Source organism: Eptesicus fuscus, chromosome 9, assembly GCF_027574615.1.
Source record: "Eptesicus fuscus isolate TK198812 chromosome 9, DD_ASM_mEF_20220401, whole genome shotgun sequence".
Classification (NCBI taxonomy): domain Eukaryota; kingdom Metazoa; phylum Chordata; class Mammalia; order Chiroptera; family Vespertilionidae; genus Eptesicus; species Eptesicus fuscus.
The window spans coordinates 41099719-41125459 of record NC_072481.1 but is presented as its reverse complement, the minus strand read 5'-3'; the positions used below and the strand labels follow the sequence as shown (position 1 = coordinate 41125459).

At 41.2% G+C, this 25741-nt stretch overlaps 1 protein-coding gene across 4 annotated transcripts in view; it reads right to left on the bottom strand.

The window, feature by feature from the left end:
- Window positions 1–25741, bottom strand: part of FGGY (FGGY carbohydrate kinase domain containing) — a 398594-nt gene that overhangs the window by 230745 nt on the left and 142108 nt on the right. For all 4 annotated transcript variants that reach the window (XM_028142287.2, XM_054720996.1, XM_054720995.1 and 1 more), the window contains exon 6: window positions 10914–11029. In XM_028142287.2, coding sequence (XP_027998088.2) covers window positions 10914–11029 — 116 coding nt within the window. The remainder of the gene's footprint in view (window positions 1–10913; window positions 11030–25741) is intronic.

Sequence of the window (25741 nt, the reverse complement as noted above, 5' to 3'; positions counted from 1 at the left end):
ATCAGTTGCTTAAGAGCTTGATTGATATGTTCCTAGAGCCAACTGGCTGTGTGGGTAAAGTCCAATTCCTGCATTTGCAAGGTTGAATACTGCCCTGGCTGGTGTTGCTCAGTGGACTGGGCATCGTCTGGTGCACCTAAAGACTGCCAGTTCAATTCCAGATCAGGGCACATGCTGGGGTGCCAGGCTTGATCCCAGGTAGGAGGCATGCAGGAGGCAGCCAATTGATGTTGGGCTCTCATATTGATGTTTCTCTCTCTAAAAATTAATAAAATTATATATTTTTTAAAGGTTGAAGAAGGGTGAATTCATCTATGTAAGTCTTTGCCTTGGTGACACTGATCTGGTGCTAATAATCCTTTTCAAACAACCATTCCTAAACTGGCTAAATGACCACAGATGAGCGATGTCAAATAGGAAAGGTGGCATCGGGTAGTGGAACAGCCATAGGACTGGGTGGGGGGGGGGGGTCTCAGCTGTGTCTGGGAAATGCTGTAAGACCAAGAAAATTCACCCTACCTCCCTGAGTCTTGGCTCTTCATCTATAAAATGAGGGCATTAGAGCAAAATCTCCATGATCCCTTTCAGCTCTGGTATTAACTGATTGTCTAGCAGTAGGAAGAGGCTGACCTCACCCTCTGGGGGCTTCCAAATATCTTCCAGATGCCATACTGAAAGGAGGAGCAGTTACATGAAACCTTATATCCAGCAAAACCTTTGAAAACCATTGCCTTACAACATGGTGTGGTCATCACTTCTTCCTTGCCCTTCTGGCTCTGCAGGGCTATTCCTGGAAAAGCCAGCAGCTAAAACAGAACTTCTGGGAATCTAAGGGTGGTGAGAAGTGGGGAGCACAGTCACTTCTTTCAGGCCCAACAGGCAGGGTGCAGAGTGTTGAGGGAGTGAAGACTGTTGTGCTCCAGGTGCCGAGGTACACTTAAAGATGATAACAGCTAACATGTCTACAGGCTTCATAAACCACACTGTTGTATGATATCTGATATCCCATTTCAGTTTTATAACAAAGCTTATGGAACGAGGGAGAAGAAATGGATACTATAAGTAAGTAAAGGAAAGGAATGGGCTTGGGACACAGACACACAGACACACAGACACACACACACACACACACACACACACACACACACACACACACACACCTTCACAGAAACTACAAAAATTCTAAAACTGCCCTCAATTTTCTTTATAGCAATGACAGGAGCAGCAATTGGAACTATCTCTTGAGAGCAATGGGGCCACTCTTGTTATGATGAGTCTCCTACCAGTGACCCCATCTTCAAGGGAAACAGAAGTCCCATGAGAAATTAAACACTGTCCCCTTCCTATCACACCCCAGGCCCACTCTGCTCCAGCCACGCCCAGCAACTCAGAGACCCCACACTCTCCCCTGGCTCCATGTCCTTGCCTGTGCTGCGGCTTCTTCATCAGAGGTCATCTCTCTTTCTGTGGTAAACGACCATTCATAAACTTCTGCCACATCTCAAATGCCATCTCATGAGAAGCCATCCTTGGTATCACCTCTAGTTGTTAGTGACTTCCTTCTCTGCTTCCCGCAGTATTTTGGACCTCTCTAGACTTACTGAAAAACACAGATGATTGATTTATTCATTTATCCCCACCCTCCACTGCACAGACATGAGATTCCCACGGTGACTGACTGACTGACTGTGGTGAATTCATTTCTGTATCTCCAGTACCTAGCCCCACTCCTGGCACTCAGTGGTGTGGTTGGATGGAAGGATGCATGACTGGATGGGTCACTAACTGACAAGAAGACCTCTAGGTCATTCTCCATCAGACAAAGTGTATTTTTAAGGGTAAAACAAGACAGTACAACACTCAGAGAACATGGACTTGCCTCAAGCATAGGAAAGACCTTGCTCTATCACTTGAACAGGAAGGGGAAGGGTGATAAGAAGAGATGGGACAAGCTCAAAGGCTCAGGACATGGAAGAGAGTGTGAGAGGCCCCAAGGAGCGTAGAAGCTGTAGATTACCTGTGGCCAAAGACCTCCCAATATAAACTACGAAAGACAGCTCCTATAGCTGGTGATACCAACACACAGCAGCAGTTCAACAAAGCTCCAAATGAAAAACGAGTTTCACATTCTAAGAAATAAATGCATGAATCCTTGTAAACATGCCCAGTTCTATTGGGTGATTTCAGAACATTGGGTATTAATAGCTTAAAAGGGATTTTATAATATGCACAACCACAAATGACATCGCTGGATTCTGGCTCCCAATACTGGTCATGATGAATGTTGCTGGTGAAAACCCTTAGGCGTGTTTCTACAAGGGGATTTCCTCTTCTCTCTTTCAGGAGAGAGTAGCACTAATGTGAACTTGACCATCTCCTGCTTCTATACTCTTCCTTGTTCTATCCATCAGAAGAAGAATCACTTAGCTGACCCATGAGACTTGAAAAAAAGGCTCGGCTGGTGTGGCTCAGTGGTTGAGCATTGACCTAAGAGTCAGGAGGTCATGGTTTGATCCCCAGTCAGGGCACAAGCCTGGGGTGAGGACTCCATCCCAAGTAAGGGGCGTGCAGGAGGCAGCCGATCGATGATTCTTACCATTGATGTTTCTATCTCTCCCTTCCTTTCTGAAATCAATAAAAATATACATTTAAAAAAAAATCCATCATCCATGGGGCCATGCTAACCAGGAAGTAGAGCCACACCCTTGAAATGGAGTCAGCACAGACTGGGCACATGTTTCTCTTCTTAAACTACCTACACTCAGGCCAGTGGGCTGAGTTTCTGAATTAATCAGATCAAGTGCTGAAGTGAGCCCAGCCAGGCCTCTTGTCTCTTTGTCCCAGCTCTTTGGTCAACAACTGCACTGAGTCAATGTCACCCAGGTGCCAAGGTCCAGCTAGGTTTGAAAGACAGGTGGGATCCCCCCTGCCCTTTACTTCAGTCTAACCAAAGCCAACGCTGCACTTTGCTTTAGGTGGCTCTGTGGATTGTTCTCACCTGCTTAGACTTCAGAGCGGAACAGCAGCAAGTACTGGTGCATCTGTGTTCTCATCATATACTTTATCTACAGGTTTAAGCCCACAGGACAAAAATCTATAAAATGCAGATTTAACTATGGAGTTAACTATGGGGTTTATTTTATTCTATGGAAAAATGATATTCCCACTATTCCTAAAATAAGTTTTTCTTTTTGTTCTTTTTCCCCTATGGAAAGAGCCTGTAATGTCCCCGCCAGAACACAGTCTCCATGTCTGCTCCAGGAATGCGGCTTGCTGCAGCTACCATTCAGGTTGGAGGATGACTTCTGCAGGAATCCCTTCTTAGCACATTGCGGACTAGTAGTTTTATTGCTAGCTTTACCCAGTGGCCAGATAAGTTTCTATTGAATGAGTACAAAAAACATTTTACATAAATGTTAAAGGCACGCTTTAAAATTAAATACCCATTGCATTTTGAAGTTATTTATTACATGTTCTTTCAAGCTAATATCTTTTTAAAGTATGATACTATGTAAAACACTGTGTAATATGAAGCGAGAATTCTCGTGATCCATCCGAAACCTGTTAAGTGCCAAATGCGTTATTGAAGAGGACTGCAAACACTGAGTTTACAAAATGAAATCACTTTCTGTAACCCAGCAGTATCATCTCATCAGTATCTACTATGTGCCAGATGACTGTGCCCACAGTGTCTGATGCTTATAATACAGTCTCATAGAGGGAGAGAAAACCTGTGAAAAAGCGCAGCCTCCCTCCCCTCAAGGAACTGCCTTCCTCGCGTATTCTTTGTCTTCATTTCTGCCTCTCACTTAACAGTCACTAACTCCTTCTACTTGGGCTGCACATTTCATCTTTGCCTGGCTTCCCTGATCCCAAATAATGAACGACCTATAAGCTAACACACTGTACCCTTTCTATAACAAAGCTCTTCCTGTAATGCACTCTATAATTCAGCCATGTTGTACACATGAGTGTTCATAGAGAGGCCTGCCTACCCCAATAAAACACTGAAGCACTTTTCCCAGGAAGTAAGAAGGCAACGGGGCCACGCTGGAAGCCAGCCTGGATAATCGATTAGAACAGGTGGGATGTTGCTTATCTTCCTAAGGGTCCTCTCTCCCTGCTAATCACTTCCTTCCTGTTTGCTTTTGATAGATGTTTAGGATTAGATAGGTAACCTGGGAATGAGTCACATGGAATTGAAGGTCAAAATTTATTGACACAGATCATTTTATTGGACTATGGATATATAATTCCCTAAAGAACCCTGGGTTTATGTTTTCTTCATTAATTCTGAACATTAAATCAATTTGAATAGTTTCAATTGTAAAAAAGAAAAATTCTACTATGTTATTTTGACTCAAAAAAAAGTTTTCTCCTTACTTTTATAATGTTCCCAAACCACACCATCGAAATACCTCCCTGAAGGAAAGCATTAGGCAGTAACATTCAGTTTTGAAAACTTGCATGTAGTTACGTAAAACAATGAAAAAGTTCTTCCCTGTCCTTGAAATGCACCATATAAATATTGCATTTGATCCTTAACTTACAGTTCATAAATAATTTATTTCAAAAATATCCCTCCATAAGACCATCAGTTGCTGAGGTGTTCAGTTTTCGGGGAAAGCATTTATTTACTGCACGAGTCCAGGAAGGCTGGTAAAGACTTGGCTAAAAGCTCCACATGGAGCGAATTATGGTAATTGTATTAATGCTCAAATCCACGACACGCTGCTCAAATCTGCTAAAAGGTTTTGCACTCTATTGCCCACATCTTGACGGGCAATGAGTCCACTGGAAATGTTTAACACTTCATAGGGAGGCTTCTGAGATTCACTTTTCATAGTTCCAAGAATTGCTAAAGAATGCAGGTAGCTTCCAAAGGAGTTTCTGAAAGTCACACCTTAGAGTTAACATCCTTCTCAGCATCTTCCACTTTTGGTGCAGACTGAAAATCCAAGTTCAAGTCACCAGAAATGAAAATCAAAGGAAATATCACAATTAATTTTGATTAATGGGTAAGTTTTAATTCATGGATGGCAATATTCTGGTTAATGATATGTCTTCTTAGGACATCCATTAAAAATCCATTAACTTAACAGGCAAAATCTAATAAAGTTACTCTGGAAATTCTCTGCTAGATGAACATTATGGACTTTTAATGAATATTTCCTGTAGGTATTTCTCTATTAGCAGAGCTAATATACTAATCAAACTAAAAAGCTTCTATAGAGCAAAGGAAGCCATCAACAAAATTAAAAGGCAACCAATGGGTAAAATAAAATATTTGCATAGCATATATCCAATAAGGAGTTAATACTCAAAGTATATAAAGAACTCACACAACTTAATAGCAAAAATTAAAAAAAAACTGATTAAAAATGGACAAAGGATCTGAATAGACATTTTTCAAAAGAAAACATACAGATGGCTAACAGGCACATGAAAAGATGCTCAACATCATTAATCACAAGGCAAATGCAAATTAAAACCACAATGAGACATCATCTCATATCTGTTGGGATAGCTATGATCAAAAAGACAAGATATGACAAATGTTGGTGAGAATATGGAGAAAAGAGATCCCTTGTGCACTATTGGTGGGAGTGTAAATTGGTACAACCACTATGAAAAGCAGTATGGATGCTCCACAAAAAATTAAAAATAGAACTACCATAAGGTCTACAATTCCACTTCTGGGTATTTATCCAAAGAAAACTAAAACACTAATTCAAAAAGATGTATACATTACTTTATACACGCTATGTTCACTGCAGCATTATTTATAACTAGAGGCCTGATGCACAAAATTCATGCAAGAGTAGGCCTTTCTTCCCCCAGCTGCTGGCACTGGCTTCCCTCTGGCACCCGGGACCCGGGCTTCCCTCCGGCCACTGGCAGATACCCAGGACATGGGCTTCCCTCCGGCCACTGGCAGGCACCCAGGACTGGGGCTTCCCTCCGGCCGTCGGCAGGCACCTGGGACCCAGGCTTCCCTCGCAGCCCCGGCTTCATCTAGAAAGTCGTCCAGAAGGATATCTGGTCTAATTAGCATATTACACTTTTATTATTATAGATAGCCAAGATATGGAAATAATTTAAGTGTCTATCGATGGATGAATGAATATAGTCGTGATATATATATATATATATATATATATATATATATATATATATAAAATATTACTCAACCATTAAAAAGAATAAAATCTTGCCACTTGCAACAGCATAGATGAACCTAGAGGGTATTATGCTAAGTGAAATTAAGTCACACAGAGAGACAAATACAATATGAGCTCATTTATAAGAAGAATCTAAAATACAAAACAAAACAACCCAAAGAGAAACTCATGGATACTGAGAACAGAGTGGTGGCTATCAGAGGGAGTGTGAAGGGTGAAATGGGAGAAAGCCAGGGGGCATGGACGGGGGTGGGGGGGGGACAGATGAATAGGTCATGGGGACGTTGTGTACAATATCTAGACTATAATCAATGGCATTGTAGTGCATATTTGATGGTTGCTGGAATAGTAAATATTTAAAAATCTCATCACAAGAAAAAAATTAATTTGTAACTTTTTATGGTGACTGATGGTGACTAGACCTATTGTAGTAACCATCATTTCACAATGTATACATTACTTTATACACCGCAAACTAATACAATGTTATATGTCAATTATACCTCAATAAAAATTTAATAATATGAAAATTAAAATAAACATGAATCTTGTGGAAGAGGAGGAAAAGCATCAAAAAGTTAAAGTATAGTTAAGTCCTTATGTTGTTGACAGGGTCTTGGAAACTGCAACTTTAAGCAAAACGATATATAACGAAACTAATTTTACCCTATGTTAATTAACATAAACAAGAGTTAAGTTCCTATGGCATATTTCTGGTCATATAAACATCACCAAACTTCTAAATAAAGATCCAATCCTATATAATAAAAGCCTAATATGCTAAGTGTCCAGTCATCCGTTCAACCAATCAATATGCTAATGATATGCTAAGGCTGCTCAACTGCTCGCTATGACATGCACTGACCACCAGGGGGCAGACGTTCCGACCGGTAGGTTAGCTTGCTGCTGGGGTCCGACCAATCAGGACTGAGCGGGATGGGCAGGACACACCCTGGAGCCCTCCCACAGTCCCTCCCCAGCTGGCCAACCTTCTGTGTCCCTCCCCGGTCTCAATCATAAACCGGTGGGGTCCCTTGGCCTGGCCTGCGCCCTCTAGCAATCTGGGAGCCCTCAGAGGATGTCAGAGAGCTGGTTCCAGCCCGATCCCGCAGGCCAGGCCAAGGGACCCGACTGGTGCACGAATTCATGCACAGGGCCTCTAGTATAATTCTAATATTAAACACTGAAATAAATGTGACTATATATACATTTAAGAAAGGTTAATAGAAACAAATACGATGATTTTGTATGATTATTTTCAAACCCGATTATTCCATTTCAGGGTCACAGGTGGCCAGAGCCTATCCAGGCAGCTTATGGCCCAAGGCAGGAGCCAGTGCTGAACAGGATGCTGTTCCATCACAGAGTCCCTCACAGTGCCCCTCACTCACTCGGACTGGGACCCAATGTGTAAACTCCATACAGTCAGTGCCCCCAGTGGGAATAGATTTTTTTTTTACTAATCAAAATTATAACTAAATGACATTATTCGAGGACCTACTATTAATCAGAAAATCAGAGTTGAAGTTGGGTCCAAGTCACCAAAGATACTGCTAAAAACAGTAAACATCATTTCAGCTTTAATGGCAAAAGGCACCAATATCCCAGTACCGGCCATCCCAGTTATTAATCTATCCACTTACTAATCAAGCAGTAGTTTAATTACTAAAATGTGTCATGCCTTATGCCAGGACCGGAAATACAAAGGCAGATACATAAAAATCCAGAAATCAAGAAGCTCACAGTCTAGTGTGGAATCAAGACATGTAAAGTGGTCATCAACGTGTACTGTAATAAGCTAGGTTCAGCATATCATGGGAATATTTAAGGAAGAGCAACTAAATTGGGGGGTGGCATATAAATTTTAAAAATCATTTGAACAATTAAGTCATTGACATTGACATATGTATTCCAATAAAATATTAGCTCCTCCTAGGTCCTCCCACTGGGAAGTTTTCAATCCTAACATCACTTATTAGCTCTGCATGTGGTTAGAGGAAATTACTAGATTATATCCCTTATTCTCATCTATGAACAAGGTCATTACCTTGTTACCTATGTATTTTTGTCATTGGTTATAAGAATTACCTGCAACAAGGTATGCAAAAGCACACAGAAATGTGCTCGGAATATAGAAGGAAGGAAGAGTACTATTTATTTGCTACCTGCTCTAGGCACATAATGTTATTCGGAAGTCAGTATGCAAAATGGTTAGAGCAGGATTTGGAATCACCCAAACATAGGTTTGAATTCTGTGCCTACCACTTGCAAACTGTGTGACCATTCATTAGGCACATTTCCACTCTCTAAAACATAGTTTTCAGCTGTTGGACAGGGTAAATAAAAATAACTCCATCACACAGTTTTGAAAATTTAAAAACACAATGGCTGTAATTCAACAGTACCATGTATGAGAAGTGGTAGCTATCATTAGTTATGTCTTTCCTAGGCATGACTACAGAAACAAGATATAGAAACAATATGAAACTTGTCCAAGTTCACACAGTGCCAGAACGACCACTACCTCAGCTCCAGTTCAGTGATGCAAGCCCACTTTGCACCCCTTATTACGGAACAAGAGCTTCTCCCCTGACACTTAATCCTGATGGTTCTTCATCAAAGTAGAAAGCTCATGGGGGAGCCGCCTCCCAAGCACCAGACTGGGGACTGAGACCTTGGTGGCCATGCCTTAGCTCTAGTGACCAGTACACTGTGACCCTGGGCTGAACTGTGTTCCCCCAAATTCTTATGCTCATGCCCTTGTACGCAATGTGATTGTATTTGCTCTTGTTCCAATCTAACTCAGGTTGGCTTTGGGTGCTAAATGTTGAACTGCTGCCTAACCCCACTGGAGGCCAACCATATCACTGCATGAGTTCCCTCAGCCTCGTATATTCCAAGGGGAGCAGTCTGCTTTAGTAGAAAACTGGAGTCAGAGACCCAGTTCTAATGCTGAGTCTACAACTTACGCGTGCACAAGGAACTGAATTTTAGTTTTCCCATCTGTAAAATAGGAATAGCTATGCAAATAGGTTGGTGAGGGGCAAACAAGATAATATATAAAACAAATTATCTGTTAAAGGACTTGGAGAGTAGGTGATGACGAATGACGGTGGCTTTGCTTCTTCCTCGCTTCCCCTGGTCCTGAGCTCCTCTCCACCTCTCTACCAGCTCAGATCCTGAGATGGTTTCAACTGAACTCCCCCAGAATTTCAGAAAGGGCTCTTTCTGCAAATTGCATGGCTTTGTTCTTTCCCCTGGACTTATTAGTAGTTGAACAGACCACAGAAACCAAGCTATGTTCTCTCCAACTCAGCTATATTCATATCTCTATCATATTCCTGAACTTTAACAGTGCTGGCATGAGGACTCCACCACAGAAAGGTTGAACTAAAATAGCCTGCTATGTGATTCAGTTATCAAGGGTGGCTCAACATTTAGCTAGTCACGTGAATGGACCCATGGCTGCCCAGCCAATGACTACATTTCCCAGCAACCCTTGCAGCCTAGTGGGGCCTTAAGAACAAGTGCTGATCAATGGGATGTGATCAGAAGTTGCGTGGCCGATGTCCACTTTATGCTTCCCCAAAAGCATTCCCCTCACAGGCTGGTCATTGATGAGAACTGGATCAGCCATCCTGGACCCCAAGTTGGAGGCTGCATTGTGAGAACAGCAGAGCTGCCTTGATAGTCATTTATCTCTATTCTACCACATGAAACAGAAATAACCTTCTATCTTGTTTAAGCCACTGTACTTTAAAATTTTATTTTTACAACATCCTAGCCAAAACACTAAACACTACAGATGTCATTCTATTTAATCAGGTATAATTGTTTACCTGGTAACAGCTTACTGGAATTCTAAATAATAACTACAAGAAATAAATATCTTTCTGTGACATGAACATGCCAACCTTAAACTTGAAAATGTCAGCTACTGTTATATAAACATAGTATCTGAATTCTTTTCACCAGGTAAACTCCGACTAGTCACCTTTATGATCCAGTCAGTGCCACAAAAAACTGGAAGTCTGAAACCCTATAGCCTTAGTCAAAAACCGCTGGCTCATGTTCCAGTTTCTGTTTTGTTCCTGATTCTTCTCATTTTCATCTCTTCAATTATTTGTTTCTGTTCATGACCTTGCTTGATACCTTGAACCTAACTCACAAAACATTGTACTTGTAATGACTGGAAATGATACATATGCCTCCCTCTGTTACCCCCCTTTTTGATTATGCTATTCCTAGCTTTTCTGTGCAAATATCTTCATCAGTCTAGCCCAGTGGTCGGCAAACTCATTAGTCAACAGAGCCAAATATCAACAGTACAACGACTGAAATTTCTTTTGAGAGCCAAATTTTTTAAACTTAAACTTCTTCTAACACCACTTCTTCAAAATAGACTCGCCCAGGCCGTGGTATTTTGTGGAAGAGCCACACTCAAGGGGCCAAAGAGCCGCACGTGGCTCGAGAGCCGTAGTTTGCCAACCATGGGTCTAGCCCAATGTCTAAGATTTTATATTTCAGTGCAGTTTCATATCCGGTATCTCCACTCAGTTCCTGTAAGTCCCACCATAAAGGCCTACCACCTTAACTTACTCATTACTCTTGTAAAACAGGGCTAGGTCCCTGCATTTTAATTCATACAAAAAACAACCAATATCCTCATATATACATAGACATAATCACTCTCAGGTTTGTTTTGTTTTTTGTTTGTTTGTTTTTTTTTACCTATTTTGCTGTAATTATCGGAAACAAAGTCTTCCAGACCAATCATCTTCCAGAAACTGTCATCCCAGCCTTTCTCTGCAGAGTATGTCCACTTGCACACCAGGGAGCAGAGAGATCTAAGAAAATGGGAGAGAGGAAGAAACAATAGTATGAACTAGGCTTCCTTTATGTTTTTCCAACTACCTGCCCAGATAGCTGCAGTAGTGTTAAGAAGCAGAATAAACCTAACTAGGTAATTATATATGCCTGTTTAGATCAAAAGTCCCCAATGGCACCCATTAATGACTTCTTTCACTTTCATGAGAGACTCAGCTCTTTATTTAGATCTTGATCAAACAGTGTATACAAATATTTGTATGTTTATTTATATTTACATGACATTTGTAAGATAATTAGAAATTACAATGCTGACAGCTCTTTTATGATATTGAGTACTATATTAAATTTTAGGTGTGATATTATTAATTGTGGTTACATTTAAAAAAAGTCTTCTTATAGAGACACAGAATGAACTATCCTATCTATAATAATAAAAACGTAATATGCAAATCTAATGAATGGCCGAACAGCAGAATGACCTTCCGGACGACCACGCTATGATATGCACTGGTGCCAGGCCCACCATCGCCCCACAATCGCCCTGCAAAGTAAGGCCCAGGTCACGGGCCAATCGATGGGGGGGGGGGGGGATACTCCTCTGAACGGGGAAACTGAGGGGGGTGTGGTGGCGGACGCAGGCAGTGCCAGGCCAAGGTGGGTGCGGGCAGGGGGCAGGGCCAGGGCTGCGAGGCCGGGGCTGTGAAGCCAGGGCTGCAAAGCCAGCAGCCAGGGGAAGGAAGGCCTACCCTTGCACGAATTTCATGCATCAGGCCTCTAGTCCTATATAATAAAAGGCTAATATGCAAATCGACTGAACAGCCGAATGACCTCTCGCTATGACGCACATTGACCACTAGGGAACAGATGCTCAACGCAGGAGCTGCCCCCTGGTGGTCAGTGCACTCCCACAGGGGGAACACCTCTCAGCCAGAAGCCGGGCTCTAGCTGGCCAGCACAGCAGCGGTGGCAGGAGCCACTCCTGCCTCCACCGCAGCGCTAAGGACCACGGGGAGCAGGCCTAAGCCTGCAGGCGGATGTTCCCCTGAGGGGTCCTAGACTGTGAGAGGGCACAGGCCAGGCCGAGGGAACCACCCCACCCGCCCAGTGTACAAATGTCGTGCACCAGGCTTCTAGTTTATGCATAGAATGATATAAGATTGGGAATTTGCTTCAAAATCCTAAGAGAAGGGAAAGTGAATGGTGTTGTGAATGGGGCAGAATTGGCCATGAGTTGGTGGTTGTGGGGCTGAGTGACAGGTAAGTGGTATGTGTTATACTACCCTGTTTTGTACATGTTCAAAATTCTCTATAATAAAAAAGATGTTTTTAAAGTGCCTGGTACAGTATATTATAGAAATGTGTACCTGAAACTTATATAATTGTGTTAACCAGTGTCACCCCAATAAATCCAATAAAAGGGAAAAAATGCCTGGTGTATATACAGTCACTCCAGTATAAAGCAATATTTAATAGGAGGTAGATGTGAATGCTACATCTTTTCCTCTCCAGCTTCATTTCTCATCCATTCACCTTTAGTATTCTACACTCCAGCAATAAAATATCATTTACAGTTCTCTAAAAAAAAAAAAGAAAAATCATGTCCTTGCATATTTCTGTGCCTGTGCCCTACTCCTAATTGGAAAATTCTTCCCAGCTTCTTCACCCTGATAACACAAACACTTCCTTTAATCTGGGCTGAGTCCCCAGTTCTGAGTGGGTACATCTCCTCTGAACTCCCAGAACATGTGACAATCCTCTATCACAGCCCTTATCATGCTGTGTAATTAACTACTTCTTTATCTTCCCTATAGTCCTACTGACTTCCAATCTGTTTCCCACATGTGTTCAAACTTCAGAAAATAAAATTGGATGCTATCAACCCCTAACCAAAACGTTTTGATTATTCCTTATTACCTTTAGGAGAAAGTCCAATCTTCTGCAGGGCTTAAAAGACCCTTTGTAGTATGGGCATGATGACCTCCAGTTTCTGCTTGCCATTCCTACCCATGCTTGCTCCATTCTGCACTACTGAATTATTTAAAGTTTCCCAGAGGGGGCCTTGATTTCTGACTTCCCTGTGCACTGAGTCCTTTGCTCCATTCTCCCACAGTTTTCTTCCCTGTTATGCATCTAACTCCTACTAAGAATCTGACTCAGCTCACATTGTCCCTTTTCCCGAGGCCTCTGTGAAAGGCAAGCTGAGTCCAAAGCCTCTTCTCCAAGTTCTTGTCATAACCTCATCTTAACACTTATCATAGTAACTGCCTTTGCCCACTCACTTCTCTATCTCTCCCACTAAAGCAGCAACTCCTTCAGAGCAAAATCAGCCCTAATCATCTCTGTGGCATAAGCACCTAGGCCACATTTAGCCATATGTCAAGCCACAATGAATACTGATTGAATGGAAGCACTAAAGAAGGATTTGTTCACCTTGTCACAGCTAAATGGTAAACCACAGTTGCTCATGTAGTTTTTGGGTTTTTTTGTTTGTTTGTTTTTTTGTTAATCCTCACCTAAGGATATTTCTATTGTTTTTTTAGAGAGTGGAAGGGAGGGGGAGAGACAGAAACATCAATGTGAAAGAGACATATTGATTGGTTGCCTCCCACGCATTTGCCCCCCAACCAGGGCCAGGGATCAAGCCTGTAACCAAGATACATGCCCTTGACTGGAATTGAACCCAGGACCCTAAGTCCACGGGCTGATGCTCTAACCACTAAGCACAACTGGCTAAGGCTGCCATAGTTTTAAAGAGAAACCTGTTTCATACACCCAACTAGGTGCATCTCATTAAGCCATTCACATGGATTCACTCACTAAACATTTAGTTTTCAGTTAGTATGACCTGGAACTGTGCTGGACTGTGGGGAACCAGTGGTATGCAAAAGACCTGGTCCTCTGCTCTCATGTAAGCTGACAATTTCATTAAGGAGACAGAAATTGATCAAACAATCATACCTAAAATCACATACTAACAAATAGCCAAAGTGTCCTGAAGGAAGTGGGAAGAAAAATGAGAACCTTTAACAGAAGAAATGAGTACCTGATAGGAACTGGGGGGAGGAGGAGGGGAAAAAGTTTCAAGGAGGGCTCCATAGAGGAGGTGACATTTTGTGAGGTCTAAATTTTGAAAGCCAACAAATTTATTATTAATAAATTTCAGATGGCAGAACACAATGAGCTAAGCTAAATGGCCTGTATATATTGGTGTGACAGTGTCAGTAGAAACGTAATAGGTATGTGCTAAATCCTTCACCTGATTTAAGCAAGATGCTTTTTTTGGAGGTAGAGAGAAGGCAGCCACTTGTGTAGCATGTTCTGAAGAGTACACAGCAGGCTAACTCCTCTAGGTCCATTGCCTGAAATTCTAGCTCCTTGGAAGCTCCGGCAGCCCACTGGAAAGAGCAATGTATGGAGGAAAGGGTGATGTGGAAGGATTGTTCCTAATGATCAAACCACATAGGACAACTCTTCTCTCCCCAAATTCCCCATTTATGTACAGATTTCCGTGCCTCTACTTTGACTGCTCCTTTGTCTAAATTGATCACTGCTCCTTTCACTCATCCTTGTCAACTTGCAAACTCCAAATCATTCTTATGATCCAGGTCAAACGTCATCTCTGCAAAATGTCCTTGCTACCTCCAAGCTAAACTCACAGCTCTCTCCTTTGAGGTAGTATTAGAACTTGGAAATATTGCATTATCATTCTTATCAGCTGAGGTAGGTTGGGGTTTTGGCCCCCAGTCTATGGCTTTCTGCATATCCACATCCTCTGCCATGTAATTTGTAGTGATGTATCCTCTCCTCTTCTCATCTCCCCTGTCACTGTGAGCAGGACCTCCTTTCCTACTTCTAGACTTTGTATTCTGTCAATGCTGGTTTGGAGTCTAGGCCTCAAGAGGCATGATGTATTTTCTGCTTGCTCTCTTGCACTTTTGGCATCAGGATGAGAAGATACTGCTTGAGATGGCCCATTAGCACCAGAAGAAGGATATCAGTGGAGAAGAGCAATGACTGCCAAGCTTAGCCTGGATCAGAAAACCCAGTCAACCAAAACCCAAGTTAGAAAGTCCATCTTGGAGCAGAAGAACCACCCAGCAGAGCACAGACTAAAGGAGCTACCCATGATTATTGTCTTAAATCACTGAGCATTGGTTGTGGTTTGTAACAGATCAACAGTGAAACAACTCAACACTTTAAGGCATTACTAAATTATTCCAAGTAGGTTTCCCCCCCAATAAGGGCAAGGAGAAAGATGCCTCAGTCCTCATAGAAAGTCAGATTATGTGGCCAGAGAATTTGCCTGGAGTGAAGATGACTGAACCCAGGAGGCAGGAAATTTTTCAGCTGCAGATGCCTCTGGCAACTCCATTTTCTATCAGAATTAATGGCACAATATTAGAGTCATTTTCATTGGGGTTTCTTTAAATCAACTATTGGATAATACAGATATGTAAAAGCAATGGAATTAGGAAAATTTAGAGAGTGCATCTGAGACACAGGTTCCCTAGAAACGTCTCTACAAGAGAGAAAGTATAGGACATTATGCTGTTAGTGAATAAAGCCAAGGTCTTTGTAGCAGAACAAAGGGTTTTCCCCACCCCAGCGACCCCCCACCCTAAGCTGAGAGGAGTGCTGCTTCCACCAGGGCGAAGGGCACTCGCTGTGGGTTCACTGCCATCCAGAATGCCTGGGGAGCAACTGCTGTGCCTTGCACTGCTTTCCGATTTATCAGTGCCAAAGGGACTGTACCAACCTATGTGAGCATCAAAATAACATAGATCAATGAGTAGGCAAAGTGAAAACAATACCTAACTTAGGAGGATAAATTCACCTTGGAGAAGATCACTAGAGCATCTATAAGGCAGGTCTCATGGATGCAGAAGTGATGAAAAAATTGGGAGAGAAGATAAATAATGAAATCAATGAGAAATCAGAAGAAGAATGCAAGAAAGAAAGATTTCCTGAACTAATAACACTGATTTTAAATGTTAAACTTTAAATTTCTGCAGAAAAACTAAGAAAACCACTCGCACTGTTGAAAATCAAATTAATGATCTGGAAGAGCAAGGGAATGACATATGTTACTATCCATAGCAAAGACACAAAGAGAGAGATAATGAGGGAAGAAATTAGAGGCTCAGAGAGCAGATCCAGCAGCCTAACATGAGAATAAGAGGAATTCCAGAAGAGATTTTTATTTAGAAAGAAAAAAAAAGAAGAAAGAAACAGATGAAGGAGTTGTTATAATTAAGTAAATACATTACTAGAATTTTTTTAATTACTGAACTGAAGCAAGATTTAAGCCTGTAGATTAAAAGGCTCATTAAATCCAGGAAGTGAATCCAGGAAATACTTGAATTTCAAGCATAAACAGAAAATTATACAAGTTCCCAGACAGAAAGAATAAGTTACTTAGAAAGGCAAAAGATTTAGACTAGCTAAGGAATTCTCATCTACAACACTGGAATGTAGAAGACAGTGGAACAATGTACAGACTATTAAGAAAAATGATCCCAGAATCCTATACCCAGACAAAATATTATTCAGCTGTCAAGGAAAAAAGAAAACATTTTCAACATGCAAGGACTGAAAAAGTGAACTTCCCATATATGTTCTCTGAGGATAGTACTTAAGAAAGAACATAACCAAACTATAATTGATTCAGAGCAACTATTTCAACATAAGTTTAATGTTGGTTGTAAGGACAGAGAAGGCAATCACTAATAAAAACAAAAAAGCTTATAGAACTCTTAAAATAACAATGCACAAAAAAGGGAATAAAGAGAAAATTAACAAATCATTGAAACCAAGCTAAGGCAACTAAAATAAAAAGGAAATGGGAAAATGGGTAATATACTATAAAAACAACCAAACAAAAAGGATAGAAGAAATAAAACCAATTATTTCAGTTATTATAACAAGTGTGAATGAGCTGAATTCCACAATTAGTTAAAATAATAATTACATTGAGGTTAAAATTAAGCTTCAGCCTGTTTACAACACAGGTATTTTTTAAGTGCGATAAAGTGGTGTGTGTGTGTGTGTTTAAAAAAGGTTGAAAAAGGAAATAACAAACACATTTATTTAAAATAACAATATAAATATCAGACAAAGTAGAGTACAAAATTAAAAAAAATATTAGCATGACAAAGAGAAACATTCCATAATGACAAAATGCTTAAATCCAAGAAGAATATCACCATTCATTCAATTTTATAGAGGGAACAACATAGTGTGAAATATATAAATGAGCTCCAAAACAAATAGTACTTAAAAGGAGATACATATTTAAAGATTTTATTGTACTCTCACAATTTTAACAGGCAAACCAATAGGATAATAAGAAATATCACTCCTGAGGTATTAAATGACTCAAATACAGTCAACAAACTCAATTCTATATACTCGTATAAGTGGAGAGAGAAAGGGAATGTTTTACATTCCATGCAGAGATTAGATTGGTAAAGTGGTATTTTACAGAAAAATTTAGTTTTGAAAGCTTTTATTGAAACAGAAGAATGTCTTAAAATGAATACCCTAAGAAGCCAATTTACTAATGAAAAACATTAATAAATTAATCTGAAAAAGATCTAAAAATGTAGTAAAGATAAAAGCAGATAAGACATAAAATAACACGATAAAATTTAGAAAGTCAACAGAGCCAAACATGGCTATAAAAACATGTTCTATGAAACAGAAACTTCTGGTATAATTGAGGGGAGGAAAAAGGAGTGAAGGCAAAAAAAAACCCCAAACCACCCAAACATCTTGAATGAAAATGGTGTATCCAGCTACAGATAAAGCAGACATTAATAGAAAAGAAATAAAGATTACACAAACATTATGCCAGTGAATTTGAAAATTGAGATGAAATGAACAATTAACGAGAAAAACAGACCTTATCAAAACTGATTCAAGAAAATATAGGAAACCTTAATAGATTTATTATCATTAATAAAATTAAGTCAGTAGTAAAAATCATCCCTCAAATAAAACTTCAAACCCAGATGATTATACTAGAAGAGTCTAACAAATACTCAAGGAGCATAGTACTCCAACGTATTTCAAGAGTCTTAAAGAAGAAGGAATGCTTTCAAGTTATTTACAAAGCTAATATAACTATGTTAAAAAAAAAAATCCAAAACAATCAAAGACAGTATGAGAAACAAATATCAGAGGGCTACTCTCACATTATGAATATGGGCACCAAAAATTCTAAATAAGATATGACCAAACTTAATATAAAAATGTGGAAAAAATACATCATGAACTACATTCAAGAATGTTTTAATAATAGAAGATCTATGAGTGTATTTCACCACAGTATTTTATTAAGGGAGAGAAAAATGATCAATTCATATTGGAGAATAAAAAGTATCTGATAAAGCTAAATGCTACATCAAGATAGAAACTTGTGTTGAAGTAGAAATTAATAGAAGTTTCTGCTTCTAAACATGATGGAGTAACAGATAATGAATTGTATACCCCTGCCTTATACAACTAGAAAACTAGAAAAAAAAAATGAAACCACTGTTTTCAGACCTTGAACAACAGGCAGTGCAGGACGGATGCCTGAGAGGAGGAAGCAAATGAGGTGAGCCCCAGGATCATGCTGGCTTTCTGCCTGGAAGCCCATGCCAGACCATGGAGCAGAAAGAGGGATGCCAAGGAAAACACAGCAGCTTCACCAAGCTGAGGAGACTGAGATCAGAATTCGGAGAATTTGAGGTGGCTGGGAGCTGTGGTGGCACAGACTTCCAAAGAGGGGGTAGCTATGCAGAACGAGAGCCCCGAAAATCTGCCCAAGGGCCCCACTCCATCTCTATTGACTCCCATAGGCAGATGTGTACACGGACATTCCATGTCGGGTGCAGAGGGACTGGAGAGCTGTGAGCTGAACAGTTCTCAGAATTCGCACAGAGCTGAGGATCATCGGGGTTACTAAAGTTAGAGTGGAATGTCCTCATGAATCACTCCGGACATTCCGCAGACATATACCTTAAAAGTGTGACTGAAATGCCCTGGTGTAAAGGCTGTTCTGATCCTGCTCTAACGAAATTCTTTAAAAAAGACTCTACAGGATAAAACTCAGCCAAAAGTACATTAACACCTACAAAAAAAAAAAAAAAAAAAAAAAAGCTCCTTAGAGAAAGACCCCAAAATCCAGACACACAACAACATAAAATTAACAAAGGAATAAACATCTAATCATAAATATTTGAAAAAAAAAACAGCAGCCAAATTTTTTCTCAGTTTAATAAAAGCTATCAACCCACAAAACCAAACTCAAGGAAACCAAAGCAGGCTAAATATGGAGAGAAAGAAAAAAGAAAAGAAAACACAGTGAAAAAAGACAATCTTAAAAGTAGATTGTGCATCAGTGGGAAAGCCAGGTGGTACTAAAGGTTCTACCTCCTCACATAAAAGAATGTCATTATTTTATTGTCTTTCATTCCTTGATGCTCCATCTGGCCTTCTGGGAATTTCAGTAAAGCAGGCCTGGCCGTGACCTCCCACAGCAGGAACCACATCTGCCTTACTCATCATGTCATTCCCCAGCATCAAGCTCAGTACATGTTTGTTGTGTTAATGAATGAGAACCCCAGAATGCCAGTTACAGAAGAAAGCTTTCAGGGTCCTAATCACTTTTTAATTGTTTACATATCTTTAGTTATTGTTCTCTGTGGAGGCCCTGGAGACAAAAGTCAGATTCCCGGAGAGTCTGAGGGCAGCAGAACGCTGAGCTCCTTGCACAGACTCTCCACCTCAACAGCACAAAGACAACTTTTTGAAAATGAATTTGCCTACCTCCATCCCTCCCATCCCCTACTTCCCCAGATACAAAAGAATGCCATATCTCTAACCCATCTGTTTTCCTTTTTTTGAAAAATACAAACACAAAGAGAGACTTCCAGGTAAAGATGCCCAATTGACCACACATGTTGACTTTAATCCCTTTACAGGTTCCCCAAAAGTGGCAGTACAAGAATATTTCGGAAAGGCAAAACCCACAGTGACAAAGAAAACAGGACAGAAGATGACAGCAACAGAAAGCTAAAGCCAGAAAACACAGACGGATGAGTAGTCACCCTCTTAGTAGACTTGTAAAGATAAAACCTAAGTAACTGTGGGGAAAACCCAGAAACACAATGAATACCCTGCAGAGACCCAGCCTAGTTCAGGAAGTGGTGGCACCAGGTATGTCTGAAAGTGGGAGTAAAAGTGGGGCTAAACACAGCAGGTGGCTGAAAGCCCATGGGGTGTAATTAAACCTCCATGTGCCTCTCCCAGACCCTGAAAGAAGCCGAGGTTCATCCTCAGACAGAGTGAAGGACAAGGCCCAGCTATGGGCAGGGGCATCTTGGCATGAACAGAGAGAGAAACTGAGGAAGGACCTGCCTTTTCCCAAGTCTCTACAGGATAAGTCAGCCTTAAAGATCTTTACCTCAACTTAACTCCCAGGGCTCTTGGCTGCCAGGTTTATACTGTGAGGACTTGTTTTTTGAGGGGGATTGTGACCTGACAAAAGAAATGACCTACTGCTAGTTGGGAGCGCAGAAGAACAGAAAGAACAGGATGGCCAGATCAGTCGAGTCTGAGGAGGATTAAAATGGCAGGACAGCCTGGCCAGCATGGATCAGTGGTATGAACCAGGTGGTCATAGTTCAATTCCAGGTCAGGGCACATGCCCAGGTTACAGACTCGATCCTCAGTAGGGGGTGTGCAGGAGGCAGTTGATCAATGATTCCCTCTCATCATTGATGTTTCTATCTTTCTTTACCTCTTCCCTCCTCTCTGAAATCATATATATATATAAAATTTATTTTTTTAATGGCAGGATATAAGTAAAGCTCATTTGTTACCATCAATAGTGGCAACTGCTATCATTATCTTAAAAACCACATTAATTCAGAAAATATTTACTGTGAGCTCAGTATCGCAGAGTATTTCCAGGCAAGTCGGAGCTTCCAAACTCTGGGAGAAACACAGGGAGAGGGTCACTAAGATCCCAGCCACACTCCTGAGACCATGAACGGCCTTAGCAGAAATAAGAACTTCTGACTTGCCTGCTTTTCTGCAGAGCAAGGTGCACATCAAAAGCATAGGCCTGCTGAGTTCCAGAGGCCTGATCATTATCACGTATTCCTCCAACAAGATTTTCTAAACAATAACTCAGTCAGGGCTGCTGCATTCTTTCTGTGCAGCTCACTGCCTTGACACTGCCCGGCCCCCACTTTCAAGGAAAACCTTTTGTTCTTCCGCTTGGAGAAGGCAGAACTGGAGAGTCTCAATCGAGCAAGCTAGTGAATAACAGAATAATTAGAGCTGAGAGTGGGGATAAATTACCAAGATATTTCTGGCTGCAGCCTTCAGTGCATCCCAGGCCTAGGATGGCTCTGTTTTTCCAAGTCATGAAACAGACTGAATTACCAGCACTGAAGACACAGCTTCTGGGGAGATAGGACTTGGACTGAGTGGCTAATTGTATCAACAAAGAGACCAAGAAGGTCTTATTTCTGAAGAACTATCCCTGCACCAATCAGAGTTGCTTCTGTAAAAAGGCTGTCAGATTTCAGGCTTGTTACTATTGACTCTGTACTTCATCAAGACTTGCTGACAGGTCCGTGACAGAGCGGAATAATGTATGCAATGATGCAACGCAGGGCAATATTAAACTGCCTTTTCAGTTAGACTTGCCGATAACATGGTTCAAATGCGGCCGTGACAATATGGGGAGCATGAAAGAACTGAATAAATAATCAAGTTCACGAAGTTTTCCCAGGCCCCCAAGAGAAAGAGATCTAAGAATTAGAAAACAAAAGATCCTAAAGTCGCTGCCAATACATCCAAGATCTTGGTTAAACCCCTCTACTCATGAATTAGGATTTATGTCCTGAAAAATAAAGATGATAATTCCAGGCAATCTGAGACAAGGAGGGTGGGGGGTGAGAGAGGCAGAGAACAAAGGAAAAGGGGATGAAACCAAGGCTAGCTTATTGAGCCCCTGTAATACACCAGGCAGTATGCTTAGTACTTTTATGTAGGTTACTGCAACCGTTCCCACAACTGGTAAGGATACTCTCAGGATCCCCATTGGGTAGAGAAGAACACTGAGGTTCAAAAAGGCTGGGTAACTCACTGGAAGTCATACCATTAGGAAGGAATAATGCAGAAGTTCTAACCCTTATCTGGTCAATTAAAAATCTACACTTGTTAACTATGTGCTTATTGAAGCCCATTCATAAAAAGACTAGAGGCCCAGTGCACAAAATTTGTGCACGGCGTGGGGCAGGGTGTCCTTCAGCCTGGCCTGCACCCTCTCCAATCTGGGATCCCTCTCTCAATCTGGAACCACTGGCTCCTAACCACTCACCTGCCTGCCTGCCTGATGCCCCTAACTGCTCCCCTGCCAGTCTGATGGCCCTAACTGTTTTCCCCTGCCAGCCTAATCCCCCTAACTTCTCTCCCTTCCTGGCCTAATCCCCCTAACTTCTCTCCCCTCTTGGCCTTATTCCCCTAACTGCTCTCCCCTCCTGGCCAGATCCCCCTAACTGCCTATCTGGTCTCCCCTCCTGGCCTGATCCCCCTGACTGCCTATCTGCTCTCCCTTCCTCTCCATGCCCTTCAGACCCCCAGCACAGGTGTGCTGAGAGCTCTCCACCACAGCCCCACCCCCGTCCTGATTGGTCATTATGTGACGGCATCCTGGCCAATTTGCATATTCCTCTATTATTAGTATAGATATTAACAAACCACTGTGAAGGCCAATTAGTGCATGTGACAGAGTACAATACATTTGAGATATTTGGTTTCTCTGTGTTTATCTTTTCTGCTATCTTAATATTTATTAATTTTCTCAATAAAGGAAAAATGAGAAAGAAAAAAAAAAAGCAGATGAAGAGCTCAAAAAACACAGAGCCCTGGAGAACCAATAAGTAGCTGGGTTTCCCATGAGGATGTTCGGGAGATGCAAACCATGTGGCCAAAACACGGGGACAATGATGAGATGCTCCCTCAAGATGTGAAGATTAAGATTGCTTCTGAGAGTTCAGCTGTAAAGCCAACCCATAATGAGTAAGAGGAGAAATGTACAAAATTATCATAAAAAGACAAAATGGGTTCCTGGATATTCTGAGTTCACAGTAACCAAACTGAAGGCACTGAGAAGTCTGCAAAAGAAAAAATATGTCAGGGAGATAGATGGTCAGTCTACGTGGGAGCCGAGAAAGAGGCAGGAGCAGTTGAGGCAGAAGCGGAAGAAAGTGTCAGTGGAGGGAAGAATTCTCCAGGTGGGAAGGAACACATGTGCCAAGGGCTGGAAGCTGGAGACTGTGTGGAACAGGCACATCTCAGTGAGCACCTCTCCCTGCAACAGCCAAACGAGGAAAAGAACCATTCCCTCCCTCCTCCCTCCATCACTCAGTCACTCAACAAACATTTAGTAAGCACTTATTTTGTATCGCGCACAGATATTGTCTGTTCCTTTGTGGAGTTTAGAGTCCAGTAGAAGAGAAATTCATAAAGGGTTTGTTCAAATTTCTAATAAATACTAGGAAGTGTAAATATAATAAGGAACTATTACAGTTACTGAACAACATGAAAAATACAATTTATATACATTGCCTTAGATTCTTCCACTAAGGGGTCAGGGTTCCCACTGAGCATCTGTCCACTCCTTCAGTTTTTAACAGTAGTCTGTGGCTATGGACCATTAAAATGGGGCTGTCTTTTCATGGTTACATCCTCAGACTTTGCCCCATCCCCAGCCTCTCTAGTTTGCCTCTGCCTTTGCTCTAGCTTCTTCTCCATTCTAGTAATGGAGGGTTTCTGACTCAATGATTTCAGGCTTATTCTGACTTCTTAGGCATGAGGCTTAATCTCAGCCCTGTGGTTCTAACCATCTGAAAACTAACCAGGGGTGCACCCTCTAGTTCTTCTAAACCCTTGGCTTCAGGGTCTCACACCCTGCTGCTGACTTACTCTGCACGGTCAACCCTATGATGTAGATGAGGTTACTGAAAATAAGGCTTATTCCCAGTCACACAGCTAGGTCCCAGTCTAATGCAGAAGAGACTGAGGACACATGCATCTATCCCAGTGTAACTCAGAAAGGAGAACATTCCCACACATGCTATAAACTCCAATATTCAAATATCTCTTCCATTTTGGCCCATCCTATTAGAAGATAACACATTGTATATCAACAGGGACAGACAGTGGTATCTATTCAATCCTTATCTTCCAACATTCTTCAGTCTTAATGAAATCCAAAACTTGCCATTTGTTAAGCTGAGCATTGGTCTGATCCAAAGTTATCTAAAGTGTACATATCAGTAAGCCTGAGATCTAATGCAACAGACAAGAAATACATGAGAAGGAGTAAAGGTATTCTAAAGCACCTCATGGTGGTGGGGGGGGGGGGGCAGGAAAATAGATTTATATTAATACATGGTCATTCATAGCTGCTCTGCCATGAAGAGATAATGTTAGATTCCTGGCAGAGGATGAGAAAGGGGGCAGATTCAAATAGTTCCTGCCAACTGGCTCAGGGCATTACAATTCTGCTTGGCCATTAGGCCACTTTATAATTAATATCTGGCCTCCGGTGCATCCAAAAAACATCATCTTAACATGAGAATACTCTTTAATATAAATAAATTTTAAAAACTAATCTCTTAAGATTTTTAGGCTTTTTAAAAAAAAATCCTCACTCTAAAACATGCTTTTACTGATTTTAGAGAGAGAAGAAGGAAGAGGGAGAGGGTGAGGAAGAGGGAGAGAGAGAGAGAAACATCTATATGTGAGAGTGAAACAGACCAGTTGCCTCCCACACACCCTCTGACCGGGGATTGAACTTGCAACCATTGGGTGTACTTATGGAACAAAGCTCCAACCAACTAAACCATACCGCCCAGGGCGAAAATTAATCTCTTCATGATAAACTAGGATTATCTTTACAAATTCTCTTAATAATAACAATTGCATTATGCTATCCTTTAGCACAATACCTAGCATACTGTAGGCATTCAACAAATATTCTCTACCTTTATCTTAAATGAGACACTGAAAACTGTAAAAGGTGTTGAAATAAATAATGATCCCTCACACTAAACACCCCAAACTGCTATGCTTGATGTAGCCCAGTGACACCATCTGCAGGCATGTAATACTTACAATCCGTGCGGATATTTAGCAGGTCTTATGGTTCTAGTTCTCTTATTCTACCAATTTGGGTTGGGTCTCTAGATATGGTGCCATTGTGCTCCCCTGATGCAAAATGCAAAAGCACTAGAATTCTTTCGCTTACCTTGTTCTCCCTCTGGCAGGACTCACTGTGCTCCAGGTGACCGAGGGTAACATAATGACAGTGGCCATAATGATATGAGGAGGTCACCATAGTGATATTAGTGGCCTTCTCAGTTATGATGCTGGTTCTTCCAGCACCCACAGAGCTTACTTAGCTCTCAGAGCTGAGACTTTTAACACAGAGAAGCATCTCTCTAGCACAAAGGGGAGAAAGCCAGATTAAGACTTTTCAAACAAGGCAAAGAGGAGAAAACATTAAAAACATTAAAAAAATGAGTTGGTGAACCACAAGCATGGGACTGAAGTCTTCATAACTTTCAAAATATCTTGTCTCTTTAAAAAGGAAGGAAAGAAAAGGAACAAGAAATGGAAATAGAAAAGAAAAAGAAACAAACAGAAAAATGGCCTCAAAACTAGGT